Here is a 16907-nt window from a genome sequence, read left to right on the forward strand (position 1 = left end):
TTGAACCTCGGAGACGGAGGTTGCAGTGAGCCAAGATCATGTCATTGGTGGCTTACACCTGTAATCCCAGCACACTGGGAGGCCAAGATGGGCAGATCATGAGGTCGGGAGTTCGAGACCAGCCTGGCCAATATGGTAAAACCTTGTCTCTACTAAAAAAACAAAACAAAATCAACCAACCAACCAGCCAACCAACCAACCAACCAAACAAACAAAAAAGCGAAAATTAGCTGGGCGTGGTGGCCTGTGCCTATAGTCTCAGCTACTAGGGAGGCTGAGGCAGAAGAATCGCTTGAACCCAGGAGGCGGAGTTTGCAGTGAGCAAACTGCTTACTGTGAGATTGTGCCACTGCACTCCAGCCTGGGCGACAGAGCGAGATTCAGTCTCAAAACAAACAAAACAAAACAAAACAAACAAAAAAAGAGAAATGTACTTCCTAAGTTACCAGTAGGTATACAGTATTTAGATACTGACCATCTAGGGCTCTCCCTGTGTAATCTTTGCCTATATAATATGAATAGAATATTACATAGTGATCACAAGCAAAACTAGGATCACCCACCTCTGGGTTTGAATCTTAGCTCTTCCACTTGTTATCCTGGGAAAGGAGACTCAGTTTCTTCATCTGTGAAATAGAATAGCACCCATCTCAGTGTGTTATTGTGAGAATTACATGCAATCGAGCATGTAAACCTTCAACTTGATGTCTTAAGAAGCATTCAAACAATGCTATTATTATTATTGATGATGATAATGAAGAAAGGAAAAATGAGAAAAAATAGCACTTATCTGATGGCCAAAATGTTTGCTAGTCAGTGAGTTTAAAATAGCTTGATATGGTAGAATCACAGTGGATAAGATTCTACAAAACTATTCCTGTACAGTGAATTGAATTAGGACACCCCCAAAGGGGCCAAAGGTAAAAAAAAAAAATCTATAAAAGGACTACATTTTTTATTGGAATGAAGATATTTTATTATCCTAGCTTCCATAATTCCCAGCAACTCTTTTTGTTTTTCTTTTCTTTCTTTCTTTCTTTCTTTCTTTCTTTTTTTTTTTTTTTTGAGACAGTCTTGCTCTGCCGCCCAGGCTGGAGTGCAGTGGCACGATCTCCACTCACTGCAAGCTCTGCCTCCTGGGTTCACACCATTCTCCTGCCTCAGCCTCCTGAGTAGCTGGGATTACAGGCGCCCGCCACCACGCCCGGCTAATTTTTTGTATTTTTAGTAGAGATGGGGTTTCACTGTGTTAGCCAGGATGGTCTTGATCTCCTGACCTCGTGAGCCACCCGCCTCGGCCTCCCACAGTGCTGGGATTACAGGTGTGAGCCACCGCGCCCGGACCCCAGCAACTCTTTGTCTACCTTTCATCCAGATGCATTTTTCCCATGTGAAACTTGCCTAGATTACTTGTTCAGGGGGAGCAAAGGTTAAATGCTTCCAGTTTGTGGAAGAATGCAGAGTCACTGATACCTGGATGTAGACTTGGGGGAGTGTTCCTTTGTTAGTTTTGAGAGTGTCTTCTTGATCTCTGTGCAAAAATTATTTCTTCCCGGCTTCCACATTTCTCCCCACTTCTCTTTGCCTCCTTGGCTCCTTCACATGCTCTTCTCCCACCTCCCTATATAAAACTTGGTCTCAGATCATTCATTCCCACTATGTATGATTTATAACTTGGCAAGTGACTCCTCTTCCTAGGTTGCATATTTTAAATGTTATTGATGACTTCAGTGAATTCTCTAATATTAGAATTTTAGTTAGAGAATTTTGGAAGTACGGGGGACTTCCAGGACCTTAAAGAATAAGGATGAGTTTATAATCAGTTTTTTACCCACTGAGAAAAGACGAGAGTAGAGGCTGGGCGCGGTGGCTCATGCCTGTAATCCCAGCACTTTGGGAGACTGAGGCGAGTGGATCACCGAAGGTCAGGAGTTTGAGACCAGCCTGGCCAACGTGGTGAAACCCTGTCTCTACTAAAAATACAAAATTAGCCAGGCGTGGTGGCAATTGCCTGTAATCCTAGCTACTTGGGAGGCTGAGGCAGGAGAATCACTTGAACCCGGGAGGCAGTGAGCCGAGATCACGCTATTGCACTCCAGCCTGGGTAACAAGATCGAAACTCTATCTCAAAAAAAAAAAAAAAAAAAAAAAAAGGAAGATGAGAGAGGAGTACTAGATCAGGAGCCATGAGACTTGTGGTCTGATATAAGATGTGTTGCTAATATGATGTGTGATTTATTAAACACTTTATTATAACCATTTCAACTAAAAGTATAGAAAATAGTATAATGTAATTGAACCCCATGACACATTACCTAGCATAGTAATGTAAACAATTTTTCCAATCTTGTTTAATCTATATGCCTCCTCCCCTTTTTATTTGCTGGTGACTATTTTAAAGCAAATTTGCAGATATTGCATAAATTCATTGACCTACTTCAGAATTCATCTTTCAGAAATGAGAATTTAAAAATTAAAATATCATCATTATGTCTGAAAATAGTGACATTAATTCATTGATATCATCTAATGCCTAAACCATATTCAGATTTTCTTGTCTTAAAAATTACTCTTTTCAGTTGATCTTTTCAAATCAAACTCTGAGTAATGTCCACATGTTACATTTTTGTCACTGTGTTTTTTAATATATACCAACCCCATACCTTTTTGGTTATTATTTATTGGTACCTTATTGTTAGTAATACTAAAATTAGCTGGTAATTCTCTACCTCTTCTCTGCCTCTCTCAAAATACCTGACTTAAAATAATACTTCTTAATTTCAAGTTAATAATAGGCAATAAGCAAACTTATTTTATTCTTTATACCCTCCTCTCATTATTCCCACATTTTGTTTATTGTATGTAACTACATAGTCAGAGCATTTATCCATGAACAGTATTCTCTTACCTTGTAACCATCATTTAATATTAGTTCTACAGTTAAATATATGCTTCCTGTTTATCACCAGTTCTTAAGTTGATGTGTCTCCAGTCATTTTGGTTGCCTAAAGCTTGTTCTGTGGTAAGTTCCTTAAGAGTTCTTGAATAGTGAAAGTGGCCCTTATATTTGAAAGTAATTTTAGTTGGATATGGAATCTTGACTCATCTATTATTTTCTTGAGGATCTTAATATCCAGAATCTACAAGGAACTTAAAACATTTGCAAGAAAAAAATAAACAACCCCATTAAAAAGTGGGCAAAAGACATAAACAGACACTTCTCAAAAGAAGACATTTATGCAGCTAACAAACATAAGAAAGAAAGCTCAACATCACTGGTCATTAGAGAAATGTAAATCATAACCACCATGAGATACCATCTCATGACAGTCAGAAAGTCAAGGAACAACAGATGCTGGTGAGACTGGAGAAATAGGAACACTTTTACACTGTTGGTGGGAATGTAAATTGGTTCAACCATTGTGGAAAATAGTATGGCAATTCGCCAAAGACCTAGAACCAGAAGTACCATTCAACCCAGCAGTCCCATTACTGGGTATATACCCAAAGGATATAAATTATTCTGTTATAAAGATACATGCACACGTATGTTCATTGCAGCACTATTCACAATAGCAAAGACATGGTATCAGCCCAAATGTCCATCAATGATACATTGGATAAAGAAAATGTGGTACATATACATCATGGAATACTATGAAGCTATAAAAAGGAACAAGATCATGTCCTTTGCAGGGAAATGGATGGAGCTGGAAGTTATTATCCTCAGCAAACTAACACAGGAACAGAAAACCAAATTCTGCATGTTCTCACTTGTAAGTGGGAGCTGAACAATGAGAACACATGGACACAGGGAGGGGAACAACCCACACTGGGGTCTGTCTGGGAGTGGGGAGGGAGAGCATCAGGATAAATAGCTAATGCATGTGGGGCTTAATACCTAGGTGATGGGTTGATAGGTACAGGAAACCACCATGGCACACATTTAGCTATAGAACAAACCTACACGTCCTGGATGTATCCTGGAACTTAAAACCTACATGTATCCTGGAACTTAAAATAAAAATAAGTTAAAAAAAAAGTAAGTTAGTGTTCTCAGGACTAAAGAATGTAATTGGATTTATAAGTTAATGGTGGCATAATTAATGAATTTATTTAATGTATATGTAATATACATATAATTTATGAATATATTTATTTAGTATAGATATTCCTAACATTCTGAAGTAGCTAACTGAACTTTTTGGTTGAGCATGAGAAAACTATGGCACATAAATTGAGTAAGTCGAAGTGGTACATATCTTCTAGGCCTGCATCCCACAAACCAAATGATCAGTGAGAGATAGTGGTTAAAAACAGGTGTGCCTGTACAAACATGAAGGTATTGCTTTGGGTTTCTTTCCTAGCTTTCTGGTTACTCCCTTATAATTAGGAGCACGTAGTGAAAGCACTAGCAGGGACCTTGATGTTGGAACCTAGGCATCCCTGTATTTCCTTGGACACTATTCACCTCTTACTAAATCTTTAAGGCCAAAAAACTTGTATTCAGCGTCAGGTCCTGCCACACAAGCTTGTGACCTAGAAAAACAGATGGTTGTGGGAACTTGATGAAATAATTGAAGCAGAAAAATTCCAGAGAGTGTGTAAGTCTTACATTACTATTGTTATTGACAATAACACAATCCAGAAGAATCGATGAAGCAACTAATTCACACTGATGTGTTTGTGTGTTAATATAGTTGGGTAGTAGTAATTAATGCTGTTTATCAAATACTTCTGGCTTTATTTATTTATTTATTATTATTATTATACTTTAAGTTCTAGGGTACATGTGCATAACGTGCAGGTTTGTTAAATACTTCTGGCTTTCTATCTTAGAGGGACATAGTTGGGTTGTGCCTCCCACCTTCCTTGTGTTTGAGTGGGGTCATGAGAGGGGTTTTGGACAATGAGTTATGGTCAGAAGCGCCAGTGTGAAACCTCCAGTGTGAAACCGCCAGTGTGAAACCTCCAAGAGCCTTTAACTGCCAGTGTGAAACCTCCAAGAGCCTTTCTTAGCTTCTGGCAGAGTGATGATTAATGTTTTCAATGGTGACTTCTCCATGATCTTGGTTCTCTGCATGTTGAAAATAAGTAGCACACTTACCTTTTTCTATGGTGGACATACAATGTGAATGAGAAATAAACCTTTGGTTTTAAGGTTCTAAGACTTTGAGGGTGAGTGTTTCCATAGCACAACTGAACTTTTTCCTAACTGATACACTAGCTTTTTCTAGGACACAAAGGCAGCTTGGTAAGGATGCTGGATGTATGGAGAAGGGAAGAATTAAGAGTGAAGGGAAAAGAAATTGGGTACTGAGCCTTCACACTGTCATGAAACTTAAGTGTTGGTGGAGAGAATAAATGTGTTTTGTAGATTCTTCTGTCTTTCCAGCCATATTCTCCTTTCTCTCAAACTGATCAAACCTCAGCTTTTCATTGTCCCTCCAACACATTGCAGTGTTTATTGTCTCCACATGCTTGGGTAGTTTTCACTATTTGAAATGCTTTGCAGATTTCCTCGTCTTTTGAAACTTCTTCTTTCAAAATTCAGTCCATCCTTCAAGATGCCATTCCTTCTAGAAGTCTTACCCAATGACCCATGTAGTTTCTTCTTCTTAAAATTAATGGGTTTTATAAGTCGTGGTGGCTCACCCCTATAATCCCAGTACTTTGGGAGGCCAAGGTAAGAGGATCCCTTGAAGCCAGGAGTTCAAGACCTACCAGGGTGAGATAACATGACCTTGTCTCTAAAAAAAAAAAAAAAAAAAAAAAAAAAAAAAAAGTCGAGTGTGGTGGCATGTTCCTGTAGTCCCAGCTACTTGGCAGGCTAAGGCAGGAGAATCATTTGAGCCCAGGAGTTTGAGGCTGCAGTGAGCTATAATCGCACCATTGTACTCCAACCTGAGCAATAGAGTGAGATTATGTTTCTAAAAAAAAAAAGCCATGCACACACAAGAAGAACAACCCTCCGCTGCCAAACAAAAAACTAATAGGATTTAAACTCCTTGACTGCTAGCCATTGTCAGGCTTATAGACAAGTTATTTGGAGATAGCTTTATTTTTCTATATGGTTACCAATCTAATGGAGATAGCTTTATTTTTCTATATAATTGCCCATCTATTGAGGAGGCAATACTCAGCTTTCAAAACCTGAAATCTTTTCCTGAAATCTGGATTCCTAACAGTACCTAGCCTGAGACTGAATATGTATTTGGTTAAGATCATTGATAGAAACCAAGTGTTTTGCTCCTAGGTCAATTCTCTTACTGGTATCCAACACCAATTTTCATGACCTCTTTGAGTGCCACATGGAAAATAGTAAGGAAGAATAACCCGATAATCTCTTAGATCATGTCTTAATTATGACATATCAACATTTTGTGCCTTTTACCAGTAAATTCTGTCCCATAATTTCTTCAAACCCCTTTTCATATCTTTGTTCCTCAGGCTGTAGATGAAAGGGTTCAGCATGGGTGTCACTACTGTGTACATAACTGTGGCTACCCGGTCCCTAACCACTGAGTACATGGACAGGGGCCTAAAATAGACATAGATGACACTCCCATAGAACAGGACCACTACAGTGAGGTGGGAGCCACAGGTAGAGAAGGCCTTCCACTTCCCGGCTGCAGAGGGGATTCTGAGCACAGTGACGATGATTCGCAGGTAGGAGAAGATGATACACAGGAAGGGGGTCACGATGACAGCTAAGGTCTCAGTCATGACCACCATCTGGCTGGAGGATGTGTCAGAGCAGGACAGCTTTAGCACAGGCTGGGTGTCACAGAAAAAGTGCTTAATGACGTGAGAGGCACAGAAAGACAGGCGAGACATAAGTAGCACGCGGAACAGGGAATGTAGGTGGGAGATGCTGCAAGAACCCAATAGCATGAGTAGGCAATGCCGTGGGTTCATAACCACATCATAGTGTAAGGGGTTGCAGATGGCCACCAGCCGGTCGATGGCCATAGAGGCCAGCAGGTAGCTGTCAGTGTTCGCAAATGCCATAAAGAAGTACATCTGGACCAGGCAGCCCACGTAAGAGATAACCTTTGTCTCTGATAGAAAATTCACCAGCATCTTAGGCACTATGACTGTTGTGAAGCAGATATCCATGAAAGACAAGTTGCTGAGAAAAAAGTACATAGGGGTTTGGAGCCTGGGGTCAGAGTAGATGGCCAGGATGATGAGCACATTCCCCACCACGGTGACCAGGTACATGATGAGGAAGATGGCAAAGAGAGGTTTCTGCAGTTGAGGGTTGGAAGAGAGGCCCAGGAGGATGAAGCCTGAGGTGCTGCTGCTGTAATTCTTTGTCTCCATGTCTCTGGACTTCCTGGATAGGGTTTGGAGAAGCGGTGGGAGAGATGTCAAGGGCAGTTTGACCAAGACAGCTTCTTCCCCAACCTCAAATCTATTTTAAAAATCTTACTGCTATTATACTTTGAAAGAATGTTTAGTTCTGAAACTACATAGAAACAGATAGTAAAATTCAACAAGAGAAAGGTTAAAGGATGCCAAGCTGTCTTCTAAATTAGAAACTAAAGGTTTTCCATGTGCTCATAGGAACTTCCACGTGGCCTAATTTGCTTGAGTTCTCATTTCCTTTCGTAAAGATTCTTCTGAGGTTGTTTCTTGACCATCTCCTTAGCCTTATTATTATTTTTTGTCCCGGGGAAGAGGTTGCTGGGTTCTACTTAGAATTAGAAGGCTGTCACACAAGGAATCCCTATGAATGAAGTTATCTCATTCAGCATTCTCTCTTGCTCAGAGGTCCATAGACGGTAGTAGTAGTTGGGATAGAACAAAACTAAGCATAACAGAATTAACCAAGGCTCCTCGGTACTTGTAGAATTCAGATAACTTCCTTACATCTTCAGAGCAAATCTTTCTAATATTTATTTAAGCATTTCTCTTTGGCTAATATAATCTGTTACTTTAATTATCATCTTTTGGTTCAAGGATACCAGTTAAAATTAGAGTACTCCCAGAAATAGCCTATGTAACCAAGATTAGTTCTTTGAATATATTAATTTTTTGGATTAAAAAAACTATGAAGCCCTCATTCTCAACATTAAAATATTGCAGGACTATAAAACATAGACTCTAAGAGTCCTATTTCCACCAATATCATGGAAAGAGAAGGCAGAGATAGCCTTATGACCATTATTAAACTACACTGCTGAGATGGTTGACTGAGTGGGTAACAAAGCAAAACTAAAGAATCAGGAGGCATAAATATTAAAAAAGAAGAAAATGTCATTTTTTTTTTGTGGCATGATTGTGTACTAAAAAATTCAAGATAATTATTTGAAAATCTTTTAAAACCTATGGCAATTTCACCAGTGGCCAGACGCATTGTAAAACTAAAAGTATTAATGCTCTTTCTGTATTAGACAAATGTAATGAAGAAAAGGTTTCAATTGATAATGGCAAGAAAGGCTAGGTGATACTTAGAAATTAATCTGAGGGACAAAATAAGTACAAAAGAATGAGTAAGACCTATCAGAAGAAACTATAATAAAACACAAAATGAATATTTGAATATGTAGAGAACTATACTCCTGAAAAGAAAGACTGTATTTTAAAATATGAATTCTTATTAATAAAATTCAATGCACTTCTAATAAGACCTGAAGGGAATGTTTAGTGGAACTTGAAAAGATTATTCTAAAATTCATCTAGAGTATTACATGGCTAACGACAGACAACATTATTTTGGAAACATTAGAATAATGATGGGAAATTTTTTAACCCCAGATAAAAGCACAGTATATTGAAAAGCAATAAGATAATGACACATATAGGGAACAATTAAGAATTGACCAATATAAAACATTTTGTATATCTGTATGTCTATATTTAGATCATGATCTACATTAAACTTAACATATAATAAAGATTTATTTCATAGCAATGGAAAAAGAATGAGCTATAAAACAAATGCTATTTATGACAATTGGAACATTTGGAAAAAAATAAGCCTAAACTTCTTTGTAACCCACAAATAAAAATAAGTTATCAGATTGGCTCTACATTTTTGGGGATCATATCCAAAGGACAATAGACCTTCACATATACTGAAAGTGTGACTCAGTGTAGACCTTTTGGCAGTCTATATCAGAGTTGGAAATCTGCATCTCTTTATCCAATGGTTCTACTTACAGCACTCTATCCTTTAGAAGTAGTCATATTTGTGCAGTACACAATATGTGTTGCTTGTAATACCAAGCAAACCAACCAACGAAAGCAACCCATAGAGGGAACAATCTCAATAAACACGTAGGTGAATGACTAAACAATTTATGGTGCATTCCTGTTACTCAATAGCATGCACTCTCTAAAGAAATAAGATGGCTAATGTTAGCCAACATTTATTAGCACTCAGTACATGCCACATACTGAGCTAGGTGCTTTGCCGGTTTTTAAAAATCATTGTATTCTCCCCAAATCCTAAGTGATAGGCACTATAATTATTCCAATTTTATAGATAATAATTAGAGTTTATCCAAGTTAAGTAACTTACCAGATCCCACCATGAGTAAGTGGTAAAACTGAAATTTGAATTCAGGCAGTCTGGTGGCAGAGCTGGAGCCATTTATTGCCAAGTGATGCCATCACTATTATACCACTGTTTATGATGTTTTACTAAGTGACACAAGTGAGTTGCAGAACAATGCATATAGAATAATCCTATTTTTGTAACAAAAATAACTCTTATATGTTGTGCTTATTTTGGCGTGTGTGTTTATGCGTATGTGGCTGCCTCTTGAAGTGGGCTGGATTGAGAAGTAACTTCCATATTTAACTTTATATGGCATATATATTTACTTAATTGACAAAAATTGTATCTATAGTGTACAACATGATGTTGTGAAATATGTATACATTGTGGAATGGCTAAATTGAACTGTTTAACATATGCATTCTCTCACATAGTTACCATTTTTTTGGTGTGGTGAGATTATATTGCTTGTATTTAAAAATAATGAACACATGATTTTTTACATTAATTTTATAATTAAAAGGGTGAAAGTTCTGAACAATTTCATCTCCTAGCCAACTTTTTCTCTCCATAGATCTATATGCACACTGTAGATTGTACTGGAGCCATACTGTCCCTCACAGACAGTTACAATGGATGTTTTTGTGTGTATTGCACTCATGAGAGAATTTCTAAGGTGTGGAATAGATTCTGAGATACGAAATGCAAAGTTGGAGTTTATGAACGTTGAAAATCTTAATAGATACTTACAACCTGAGACAACTATTCTTCATCCTACTCCTGGGGAATGTATCTATTTCACTCTCCGAACTCTTTCCCCAGTTCCTTCTCTGTGTCTTTCAGCCTCACTCCTGGGACATTGTGTTTGTTGGGGGTGAAGGGCTATTTGATATCCTTTGGGCTTGAACTTGGAGTTTCTAACATTAGTGCGATGTTTACCTCAGAGGTAGTAGCTTAACCCCCTCTCATTTAGCTGGATTTGACAGCATTGTATATTTTCTCATGCCTTGGGCAAGTCATTACAGTTCTGTGTATCTATTAATAAGATGGGGTGTGTGTGTGGGGTAGGGGCTGGTTTTTGTGTGTGTGCTGTTCTTCCCCACCTGCCACTGTCATTTGGAGACTCAAGTGACAGTTGAGTGACAGTTTGTCAAACCCTAATACACGTGGTTAGTATTATTGCTCACATAATCAGCTAGAGAAATGACATTTTAGTGATGGGTCTTGTTAGTGGTGGGAAGAACGAGAAGGGACTGGGAGTCTTTCTAAGCCTTTTAAATCACATCATCTCACCTGAAAAGGTATTTCCTCTCTTCCTTGATAGACAGGAAATGTGGACTATTTCTATACTTCTCATCTTTCTCTATTGGAGTTTTCACACTGTGGACATTTGTCATCTCGGGTTGTTTCTCCTTTCCTTGTTTCCTCATCATTTGTGTAGTGTCCTTCTCTTAGCCACTGGCCCACATGAAACCAGGGAGTACACACTGGCAGCAAGAATGCACTTTCCAAATTGGATAACAATGCTGGGTGGGCAGTGTGCTGGTGGAAAGCTACCCATTATCCATGCTTCCGCTTCCCTGAATGAGCAAAGACAGTTGGAAAGTGACTAAACTGGAAAAAGGCAGCTAACATTTATTAGACAGAGTCTGTGCTTAGCCCTTGTCTCATTTAATCCTCACAATAACACTATGTTTGAAGTACCACTATTTCCCCCTTTATAACAAAGGAGGCTGAAATTCAGAGAGTCACAGAGCTGGTGAGTAGTGTATCTAGGATTCAAACCCAGGCACACTGATTGCAAATTATGTTTTAAACTGCTCTGTCATACCTCTTTCCCAAACTGTACATGTGTAGTAGGAAACTAAGCTGGTGTGTCCTCTGCCAACAGAGGTCGTCTTACTGCCAAGTGCCTTCAGCCTCCTTGCTGACCCACTCCTTCCACTCTATCCTTTGCTCCTACGTATTGGAATTCTTTCGATTTCCTTCCTTCCTGTTCCCATTTCTGCCTCCCATTCCACAAAGCCATATCCTCTCCTCTTCTCCTTGCCTTCAGAGAGGACAGGCTGTAGATGACTTTGGACCTCAGCTCTGTCAGATCTTGACTCAACAACAGTTCTCTGATTTTGCAGCACCAGTACCTGACCTTAGGATCTCTCCTGGGCCCACATTTTTATTTTTTATTTTATTTTATTTTATTTTATTTTATTTTATTTTATTTTATTTTTGAGATGGAGTTTTGCTCTTGTTACCCACGCTGGAGTGCAGTGGCGTATCTTGGCTCACCGCAACCACTGCCTCCTGGGTTCAAGCGATTCTCCTGCCTCAGCCTCCCAAGTAGCTGGGATCACAGGCATGCACCACCATGCCTGGCTAATTTTGTATTTTTAGTAGAGACGGGGTTTCTCCATGTTGGTCAGGCTAGGGTTGAACTCCCGACCTCAGGTGATCCACCTGCCTCTGCCCCCCAAGGTGCTGGGATTACAGGTGTGAGCCACTGTGCCCAGTCAGGCCTGTTTTTGGAAACCTAGTTTCTCCCTTTCTACTCTCTTTTCACTGGGAGTCTGAGAATACCTTGATATCTTAAGGTACCTGTAAGACACCCAGATCAGCAGTGTTGAGTGCATAGGCCCCTTTCAGCAGTATGTCCCATTTAGGGATTCGGCAGGGTTCTTTTTAGGTTGGGTCTTTCTCTTTTCAGTTCTCTGAAATCTCTTTTTTTCTGCCTAGTTTTTACTCCGGTATTAGATTAGAGCTTTACCTCCTGTCTCTTGGCTCCAGAAAAGGTGGTATCTCAGCCTAATTTCCCATTTCCTGCTTAGTTTAGGTTGAAAGCTCTTCTGGACACCTTAAGCCCCTCAGATCCAGGATTGAACCCAGTTCCTCCGGCTCAGACTGTTCTCAGCTAGATTCCACTCCATTGTTGGTTTTGTCTTTCTTCTGACAAATCACTAGTTTCTGGGACGCCTGGCTCTGCCTTTGTCTTTCTCAATAATTTAATGAGTTAAAATTTCAAGTTGTCAGTTTGTTTTCTGGTGCCTCACATATCCGTGACTAGTCAGTATTCATCAGTGCAGCTATAAACACAGAAATGACAGGCTACGTATCCTGGGTCATAAGGAGGGGGTCTAACAATATGGATTCTCAGGGAGCTTTGCTTGCCTTGGAGTCATAGGGCTTTAGATCCCTGTGCCTTCCACCTTTGCCTTTTCAGCATTCCAGAGATAGGCTGCTCAGAATATGCAGAAGTGCCCTAGTTCTTCATGGGACAGATCTATCAGGTTGGTGCAAAAGTTATTGCGGTTTTTGTCATTGAAAGTAATGGCAAAAACTGCAATTACTTTTACATCAAGCCAATAGAAACTTTTTTCCCCATCCAGCCTCATCAAGGCTGGAGTTTGCCTCTCTATTTTTTGCTATGTGAAAACTGTGGCTTATTGTCCCATTCTCATCCGTTAATACATAATGCAATAAGTCTAACCTACCCTTCTTTACGGGCACCACCTAATGAAATACTCCTCAGATGGTGTGGACAGGACAGGCTGTCTGGTCTCTCACTCCTTAGTATTTTTCTTACCCTCTTCTCCAATATATGTGAAGATTCATCACATCTTTGAAGAGCCCAGTGACCAGACAGTGCCCACAGTGTCAGCCATGGGACACAGAAAGCTGAGATGCAGAGAAGCAGCATCCAGTTCCTGATTGCAAAACAGACTGACCATCGTGAAGGCAAGCACTGTTCTCCATCTCCTCTTTTCTAGCAACCTTGGAATCCTTGGTTTGAAATAAAATAGTCTTAGGCTACCCTAAAGCTACCCCAAATTCTGGATTTCTTCTTCTCTAATATCCATTTCAAAGGTCAACCTGGTGGTGTGGTGAGACCTCTGAAATGGAAGCCAGAAGAACAATGTTCTAGGTTTGACTTTGCTGTTGAGCAACCTTCAAACAGTTACTTAATCTATCAGAGCCTTGGTTTTAGTCATTTCAAAGAAGGCAAAAACATCTGGGAAATTGATTTTTTAATGAGATTCGCTACATAGAAGGTGGTATCTCAGCTTAATTTCCAATTTCCTACTTAGTTTAGCAGGAAAAAACAAAACAAAACTCCATGACTATCCACACCCCCCACCAGACTGGAACATTTATTACAGTTGATGAACTTATTCTGATACCTTAAGGTAGTAGAAATGAGACACCTCCAAAATTAACTGTGCTATAGAAATGTGAGGGTAAAATGTGAATCTCCAGGTCATCTCATCCACCCATTGCTCCAATGATTAGTTATTCCCTGTCTCAGAGTCCCCAAGCAATTGTCTAGTTGCTTGAATATCTTCTCTGCTGGAGACACCATGTTCCTTCACTGACATAGTTTTCTCCTTACCCATCTGGTCTTCTGTGTCTTGTGACACTCCCTAATCTTAAATCCAGACTTACATATTCCCTCACAACCATTTCTGATTCCCATGGTGAGTATAGCACCTCATAACTGGGTTTTGCTCTGGCTATTTCACTGAACACAGGGCTGAAAGTCAGGGGACACGTTTCTGGTTTCAGCTCCGCCATGAGTTCACAGAGCCTTATCCCATAGCAATCTGCCTCATTTCTATGCTAGCAATGGCAGGTTGTTAAGATGAATTACCTTGTCCTTCCTTGGATTTAAAATTCTAGATTCTAGGCAAATGAATGCTTAAAATGTGCCTATTGAGATTCTTTTTGTGAATAATTACCTTCGCTCTGTCTCAACATACCTTTGGTAGCCATCAGATCCACCAGACATACTGCAATTGGGATTTGCTGAAAACAAATCTTGTCTTCCTTAGCTGAGCTGAGAAAGCCCCATCTCGTTTTTTCTTGTCTAGAGATACCCACTTTATTACAGCTCCTTCCCATGAATATTCTCAATTATAGTAACGTAATGGGTAGCAATTAAATAGCACTTACACATGGAAACACTGCTCTAAGAACCTTATATACATGAAGTCATTTGGTTTCTACAACAGTCCATTTTACAGGTACCAAAAGTGAAGTACAGAGAAGCTAAGTGACTTGCCTAAGGACACACAGCCAGATGGTGGTAGATTCCAGCTCCAAGTGTGGGCTTCCAGTCTCTTTATTGGCCAAATGTTCTTGTTTATTCGTTCCTCTGCCAACTCAGTTTCCCTGGAGGAAATAGCTCTGTGGGTCTCAGGTTGTAGGTTGTGGGCTGCACCATTTAAGGGCAGGGGTTAATGATGACGACAACAGTGTCTTGCATAGAATAGGCACTTTAAATGTCTGATATTTAATCAAAGGGAGCAAGAAGAGAAATATATAGAGGGACAATATTTCCTGGTTTTTGAGATGAAGGAAAAAAGTCAGGAAAAGGGAAGAAGATTATATGAAGATATTGACCCCAGAGTTTCCATTGCCAAAGACCACTCAGCCTGCCTACCTGTGGGCGTGATAGGAGATTCAGAGGCCTGAACAGGCTTCAGGGCTGTCAGAGGGTTACAACTGGGCTCTGGATCTCTGAAGAAGCGGCCTCTTGAAGCACAGATCTAGCCTCAGAAATGTGACAGTTCTTCACCTACAGTGAGAATTAGTGATAGAAAGGGAGATCCAGGGACCCGTCCTCTATGCATACCAGAACCCTGAGGGGATTGGCCCTGCGGTTTTCCCAGGGGTGAAGAACATTACTATGGGGAACCTGGGTTCCAGAAGTGTAATCTATTACACCTGGGTAGGAAATTAGAGCCATGTAGCAGCAGGGCTGGAGGTTTGTTCATGCACATATGTATATCCTATGCACGTGTGTGTTTCCATACACATGTGTGCACCCTATATAAGGTGTTTTTTCATGCATATGTATAATCTATGTACACGTGAGTGCCTACTCTACCTACATGCATGTACTCTTGTGAACCTCTGGGTTTACACTTATGTGTGCCTACCTGGAAGGAGAAGTGATGACTTCTGACATCCCTGAAGTTCTGTGTTTGCATGTATGACTGCATCTAGATACACATGCAGTGTTGTGGGGAAGGGGTTAAGGTACAGCCTGGGGAGCCAGACTGACTATATTCTGATGCTGCCTCGGCGTCTTATGATCTATGCAGTTTTGCAAATAATTAACCTTACTGAGCCTCGATTATTTTGGTTTCATTTGCCTTTCTTAAACATTTTATTACTTCAATTTCTTTTTTTTTAATATTTGTTTTTATTGTTCTTTTTTCTTTTTTTTATTATTATATTTTAAGTTCTAGGGTACATGTGCACAACATGCAGGTTTGTTACATATGTATACATGTGCCATGTTGGTGTGCTGCACCCATTAACTCATCATTTCATTAGTTGTATCTCCTAATGCTGTCCCTCCCCCTCCCCTGACCCCACAACAGTGTGTGATGATCCCCTTCCTGTGTCCAAGTGTTCTCATTGTTCAATTCCCACCTATGAGTGGGAACATGCAGTGTTTGGTTTTCTGTTCTTGTGATAGTTTGCTGAGAATGATGGTTTCCAGCTGCATCCATGTCCCTACAAAGGACATGAACTCATCCTTTTTTATGGCTACATAGTATTCCATGGTGTATATGTGCCACATTTTCTTAATCCAGTCTGTCACTGATGGACATTTGGGTTGGTTCCAAGTCTTTGCTAGTGTGAATAGTGCCGCAATAAACATATGTGTGCATGTGTCTTTATAGCAGCATGATTTATAATTCTTTGGGTATATGTCCAGTAATGGGATGGCTAGGTCAAATGGTATTTCTAGTTCTAGATCCTTGAGGAATCACCACACTGTTTTCCACAATGATTGAACTACTTTACAGTCCCACCAACAGTGTAAAAGTGTTCCTATTTCTCTACAGCCTCTCCAGCACCTGATGTTTCCTGACTTTCTAATGATCGCCATTCTAACTGGTGTGAGATGGTATCTCATTGTGGTTTTGATTTTCATTTCTCTGATGGTGAGTGATGATGAGCATTTTTTCATGTGTCTGTTGGCTGCATAAATGTCTTCTTTTGAGAAGTATCTGTTCATATCCTTTGCCCACTTTTTGATGGGGTTGTTTGATTTTTTTCTTCTAAATTTGTTTAAGTTCTTTGTAGATTCTGGATATTAGCCCTTTGTCAGATGGGTAGATTGTAAATTTTTCTCCCATTCTGTAGGTTGCCTGTTCACTCTGATGGTAGTTTCTTTTGCTGTGCAGAAGCTCTTTAGTTTAATTAGATCTCATTTGTCAATTTTGGCTTTTGTTGCCATTGCTTTTGGTGTTTTAGTCATGAAGTCCTTGCCCATGCCTATGTCCTGAATGGTATTGCCTAGGTTTTCTTCTAGGGTTTTTACGGTTTAGGTGTAACATTTAACTAGGACAGTGCAGAGGTGAAATACGGGGTTGGAGCCCCCCAGACAGAGTCC

At 39.8% G+C, this 16907-nt stretch overlaps 1 protein-coding gene across 1 annotated transcript; it reads right to left on the reverse strand.

The window, feature by feature from the left end:
* Positions 1-6390: 6390 nt before the first annotated feature.
* Positions 6391-14983, reverse strand: LOC126937241 (olfactory receptor 1L6). Its single transcript, XM_050760674.1, has 2 exons — positions 14940-14983; positions 6391-7339 (listed from the first exon to the last, which is right to left on the reverse strand). Exon 2 carries the CDS (start codon positions 7324-7326, stop codon positions 6391-6393), a length of 936 nt encoding a protein of 311 aa, XP_050616631.1. The 5' UTR covers positions 7327-7339; positions 14940-14983.
* Between the last annotated feature and the right edge of the window lie 1924 nt (positions 14984-16907).

The sequence above is a fragment of the Macaca thibetana genome, chromosome 15, assembly GCF_024542745.1.
Source record: "Macaca thibetana thibetana isolate TM-01 chromosome 15, ASM2454274v1, whole genome shotgun sequence".
Taxonomy (NCBI): Eukaryota; Metazoa; Chordata; class Mammalia; order Primates; family Cercopithecidae; genus Macaca; species Macaca thibetana.